General features: G+C 39.0%; 1 protein-coding gene across 1 annotated transcript; it reads right to left on the bottom strand.

Moving 5' to 3' along the window:
• Positions 1 to 1,202: 1,202 nt before the first annotated feature.
• Positions 1,203 to 4,771, bottom strand: LOC117526383 (gastrula zinc finger protein XlCGF8.2DB-like). The gene is made up of 2 exons (XM_034188443.1): positions 4,450 to 4,771; positions 1,203 to 2,312 (listed from the first exon to the last, which is right to left on the bottom strand). The coding sequence occupies exons 1-2, from the start codon at positions 4,505 to 4,507 to the stop codon at positions 1,279 to 1,281; spliced, it is 1,092 nt and encodes a 363-aa protein (XP_034044334.1). The 5' UTR covers positions 4,508 to 4,771; the 3' UTR covers positions 1,203 to 1,278.
• Positions 4,772 to 5,801: the final 1,030 nt, after the last annotated feature.

The raw sequence follows: 5,801 nt of genomic DNA, 5'->3' as shown, positions 1-5,801 counted from the left end.
TTTCCATAGTAGAGAAGCTTGAATCTTCAAATGGACTAGGTTGCTTGACATGAGGACGTTTCGCTTCAAATCACAGAAGCTTCCTCAGCTAAAATTCTTGCTCTGGTAGTTTGACTTCTGTCTTGACTCTTCTCTACAAGAGTCAAGACAGAAGTCTATATAAAAACATAAACAGCTGTGTTCTCCTCTCTAAGGGTTCCACTCCAAGTTTTAATGTAAATGTTGGTATTCCTCAGGGGTGCCCAATTTCGCCATATTTATTCATCTTAGTCGCAGAATTGTTATCCATTCATATTAAAAATTGTAACAATATCCAAAGACTTAATATCCATGGAACAGAAATTGTAATAAGCCAACTAGCTGACGATACAACCTTATTCTCAAAAGACGAAAAACAAATCTCAATTGCTATCCAGGAAATTGAAAAATTCTCCAAAGCTTCAGGTCTACATTTAAATCTTAAAATGTGATATTTTGCCTCTTCACAATACTTCACTAAAAGAAATATGTAATATACCTATTAAGTCAGAGATCAAATACCTAGGTGTTCAACTGAGTAAAGACAAAAACATATGCCAAACAGTTAATATAGAGCGCAAAATAAAAATGTAAAACAACTGACCACATGGCTCCAAAGAGACTTATCGATTTTAGGTCAAATATATTTAACAAAAAATGGAAAGCTTGTCTAGATGCATTTATCCTCTTTATTCAAATCCCATTTCTTCTAATTTAATAAAATCACACAAACACACCTGCCTTCTACTTGTATATGTGGTGTGTCAATTTTAGATAAAAAAAAAATGTAACAATCGTTTTATTAGAAAATGTCTTAATTATGAATTATTCCCTGGACTGCAATGTAAAAATGATATTCTATCAAAATTTGATAAAAAGACTATTTCCAAACTTAGAACAATGTATTTGTCCTTTCCTATTTCTCCAAAAATTAAAGAAACACACTTCACATTTCCCCATACCTCAATACAGTAGGTCATGTATGGAAGGAGCAATGAGTGATATAAAATAGTTAATGAGTGTTGGGAAATTAAATCTTGTGCTTTATGCAGAATTGCAATGGCTTTTGACATTTTGGATTTAACAAAATTAATATGCATTTTCCAGCTCAGTTTATCATCAATAACACCACCAAGAAATTTTGTATCAGTTAGTTTCAATTTCAATATCATTTAACAATAAATTTCTGCAGGAAATCCTGGACTTGTTTCCAAATATAATACACTTTGTCTTACCAAAGTGGAGCGATAATTTCGATGATTAATGTGATATTTTGCCACCACAATGATGACGTACCAAGGAGATTTTCCATGTAAATTTTTTCTGGCACACAGTGCAGCAGAAGGGTTTCTCTCCCGTGTGAATCTTTGCATGTAGTCTCAGGTTTTTCACTTGTTTAAATTCTTTATCACATAATGCGCAGATGAAGGGTTTCCCTTTTGGCTCATTTGAATGAATTCTCAGGTGCTTGATCAGCGCACACTTGACTCCAAATCTTTTACTACACTTAGCACAACTAAACGGTTTCTCTCCTGTATGAATTCTTCTGTGTATTACCAAATCTCTCTCATAGATAAATTTACGACCACACTCAGTGCAACTAAAAGGTTTTTCTCCTGTATGAATTTTTGTGTGTATTACCACACTTCTCTCAGAGCTAAATTTACGACCACACTCAGTGCAACTAAAAGGTTTTTCTCCTGTGTGAGTCATGTGGATCTTCAGACTGTTCTTGCAGCCAAATCGTTGCCCACACTCAGGGCACATAAATGTTCCACTCACATGTCTCCTGAAATGATGTCTGGATGAAAATATTTTACCACACTTGGAGCAGCTAAATGGTTTCTCAACATTACCTAACCCTAACCCAACATTACATTTATCATGTGATCCGGGCTGACGTTCCCTGGTCTCCTTCCAAAAGTCACTGTCAGCACTGTCATTGTCTTCAGTCACATATTTGTAAGACACTAAAGTCTTGTCATCAATATCTGCTTGTAGATAACTAAAGTTGCTGGCAGGTTCTGGTCCTTCACAGTTGATTTCACTACTTCCTGTTTTCATGTTTTTCTGTGAGTTGCTCTCAGCTTGACTGTGGTGAATCTGTGAGGTCTGAGGTTTCTCTTCATGTTCACTCTTGACTGTGACATCAGTCTTCCCCACCTCTTGAACCTGATCTCCATCCTGAAGGATCCAGCGTTCCTCCTCTTCCTCTTTAATGTGCGGAGGGTTGCAGTGGCCCCGGTCCAGATTCCAGTCCTGTTGCTCAAAGGGAAGCTCTTCTTCTGCCTTATCTGCAGGACGCAATACAAACACAGTGTGAAAAACTAGTTTCATGTGAACAAACACTGATCGCAGCACACGTTAGTTCTCATATTTCAGGTCAGGACCCGTGTGTGTCTACGTAGACTTAAACTGGCCACACAATTCATGAAGATATGATGCGATCGTGCTGCATCAGTGTACTGCAGGTGACCAGCAGAATGCGACGTGCACATTAGAGTGTGCACTTTTATCTGTGCAGTGGACTGTTACTGAGCAACGCCACACAGGTTGTCCCATCTGTAGTTGTTGGAAATCTTCATAGTGAGAGAGGAATAACTGAGGCCACATTTTCTTGAGCACTCCAAATGCTGCTGTGTCAGCACACAGTAGGTCAAATTGGTGTGCAAAAGGTTCCCGGTTCAAACCCCACCCCTACCACATTTTTCCATATAATGTGGAGTTGCTTTGGGAAGGGCATCCAGTGTAAAATCTGTGCCAGTTCAACATCCAGACCTGCCTTGGATCTGCTGTGGTGACCAAGTGAAAACAAGTGATTGACCTTTACTGGCTGCTAAAACCAAGTGGCTGAAGCTTACTCTGGAGCCTGCTGCAATGACCCAGCCTACCTGACTGAGGCCTGGAGGTAATCACCCGCTGAACTGCTGGCTTGGTGCCTCAGCAATACTTGAAGCCACCTGCTTACTACAACCAAGCCTTTTGAGCATCTGTTACACATGATGTACTATCAGGTCAGTGAACATTCTTGATCTCATTTGCTAAGTATTATAAATTCTCAACCAGTCGCTCCTGAAATGTTTAAGAAATTTCAACAGTTTACGTGATTGTCACATGGTTTCATTCAGTGTGTTCAGGTTTCTTCATCCTCTGTACCTCTTGGTTGTGAAAAGCTGCTTTGTGTTTTCTAACGCGTGCTGATTTTGTTAACAAATACCCCCCCCCAAAAAGTCAAAAGATATATTTATTTAGTTTAATGATTATGCAGCCCAGTCAACACAGAGACTGAGATTTGTAACATGCCCGTCTTCAAGGACTGATCTGGTTTGCGTGTTATTTATCTGCGGTATATTTTTACAAAACGCGATTCATTATATATCTTGACCAAATCACTGTCTTGAAGCCCAGTTCATTGAAACTCCTTTCTCTTTGTGGGTATAATGATTGGTCTGAAAGAGGAGGTGTGGTAACTATTTAAAATCTGTCATAATGAGAGCTTTTAACCTTCAACCTCGAGGTATTTAAAGTGTCATTTTACTCATGTTGGGCGCAACAGATCGCTTTCAGCTACTGCTGACACATTTTCTCCAGTGTTGCAGCTGGCTTTGGGCGCCCCGGGACAAAGTCATTTGAAAGCCCACCCCCTCTCTATACAAAGTAATGAGTTCCCATCCAGTCTCTGCCGTGACAGGAAGATTCCCCAACCAACATCTTTTTTTTTTTTTTCGAAACTTTATTTCAACAAATGCAATAACAAACGAACAAAACAAGAGCAAAGAGATATGCAAGAAAAATAAAAAAGTTCAAGTTCCTTATGGAGGTGTCAACATTTTTTCTGTGTTCAACAAAATCTGCACAAGTGGCATCGGATGAAAACAGCGACCTCGAGGTTGAATTCGACTCTTTCTAGTCTGGTAATTAACACGTTTGTGTCCCTTAATAGAAAAAAAAAATCTTTCTAGTCTGGTAATTAACACGTTTGTGTCCCTTCACAGAAAAAAAAAATCTTTCTAGTCTGTTTGTGCATTTGCGTTCTTTTTATGTCCTAGTTTCCCCATTACTATAATTACTGTTTAAAAATGTGACAAAATTCTTTGTAAATTAAAAAAACGCTAAAATAGCTACGTTGTATGCGTTTTGTTTGTGTACGATAATTTCTCCCAAAATACGATAATTTTGAGGTTTTGGTACGATAGTTTCATATTTCATATCTGGCAACACTGGGGCGCTAGCTTAGCAACACACACACACACACACACACACACACACACACACACACACACACACACACACACACACACACACACACACACACACACACACACACACACACACACACACACACACACACACACACACACACACACACACACACACACACACACACACACACACACACACACACACACACACACACACACACACACAAACCTGTTCTCTGCTGCGTCTCTTCGGTTTTTACAAGTACATCAGACAGTTTGTGGTCCATCTCGTCTGTTCCCAAAAGTCTTTTAATGCTTTGATTCGGATTTATTTCGACACGCTCACAGTTAGCAAGCTAAGCTAACTTCCGTAGGCTGACGTGTTAAAGGCAGTTGAACGGCTCAAAGTCCGTTCAGAGCACTGAACTATACGAGCTTCATCCGCACACACAGAGGTTCTGATGGTTCGCTCCTGTTGGACCTCAAAGGAACCTTGGAGGCACAGGAGAACTAAACACAGCTAACAAAGCAGAAAAACACACAGCGCCACCTTGTTACCAAAGTAAGTAACGAGGCCCTTCAAAATAAAAGTGACTGGTTTATTGAACTTTGTAATACAGATATTTGTATTGAAGTCTTCGACACATAGAAAGTGTCTTAATGGAAAAAATGCATAATTTTCAGAATTTTTCCTGAAATCTGTATTTTTTTTAAGTACAATCTGGATGCAGTATTCTTGCAATTCTGTTCAAGTCTGCTTGGCTGCCAAAATAAGTCTTAAAATGGGTCTAATCCGGTTGTTAAATGTGACGTAACGCATCATGTGATTTTCAACTTCCGACTCCAAACAAAAAAGGCGCGCTGTCATTGAGAACTGCACTGAGACGCTCTGATCAGGCTGCACACGGACAACAGCATTAACATGGCAACATAAAACTCTTTGTATTTTGTGCCTAAAACTCTCCTGGATATATTAACTGGGTTTTTAGACGTTGTTACTGCGTTTGTTTTATGTAAAAATTTCAGACGCTCAGGTTGTTTCTCCAGTATTTTCAATGGGAGTTACTGCGACCTGTGATCGCTTCTTGTTCACGTCGTTCGGGGGGAAAGTGAAGTTTGCACTTTAACGTCCTGTTTATTTTAATAAATAATTTTTTATTAACAAACCAACATGTATATTTTACCTGTGCATAAAAAAATATGTAAAGTAAAAGAAAAAAGTTTTATTAAGTGTTCTGACCATAGAACCAGACAAATGCGGTTAACGGAGGGACGGAGGTTTGCGCACAATCTAAACACAAACTAAACTTAAACTGTAAATCCTTAAAAGGATCAAACAGACATAACTTTAATTGTAAACTTGGAGGTCTTTGGACCCGGAAACAGATTTATCACGAGATGCGTTACGTCAGCGCTTAACAACCGGATTTTGCTAAAAATTCAGGAGCACACACTCGAAAGACGATGACGTTTCATTTTGGACTCAACAATGGGGTGACAAAATTTATTTCAGACATGGTTCATCTAGTTCAGCAGGCACAGCAATCCTTAAAAACTTCTCAGGCCAAATTGTACTTAATA

Source organism: Thalassophryne amazonica, chromosome 15 (genome assembly GCF_902500255.1).
Source record: "Thalassophryne amazonica chromosome 15, fThaAma1.1, whole genome shotgun sequence".
In the NCBI taxonomy this organism is placed as follows: Eukaryota; Metazoa; Chordata; class Actinopteri; order Batrachoidiformes; family Batrachoididae; genus Thalassophryne; species Thalassophryne amazonica.
The sequence above is the reverse complement of the archived record's forward strand: the minus strand, read 5'-3'. Positions and strand labels throughout refer to the sequence as shown.

Excerpts from the sequence above, each read along its gene's own strand:
- LOC117526383 (XM_034188443.1), bottom strand. The coding sequence starts at position 4,507 with ATGGACCACAAACTGTCTGATGTACTTGTAAAAACCGAAGAGACGCAG. Across the intron at positions 2,313-4,449 it reads AGAGACGCAGCAGAGAACAG|ATAAGGCAGAAGAAGAGCTT; the intron begins GTTTGTGTGTGT and ends TGCGTCCTGCAG.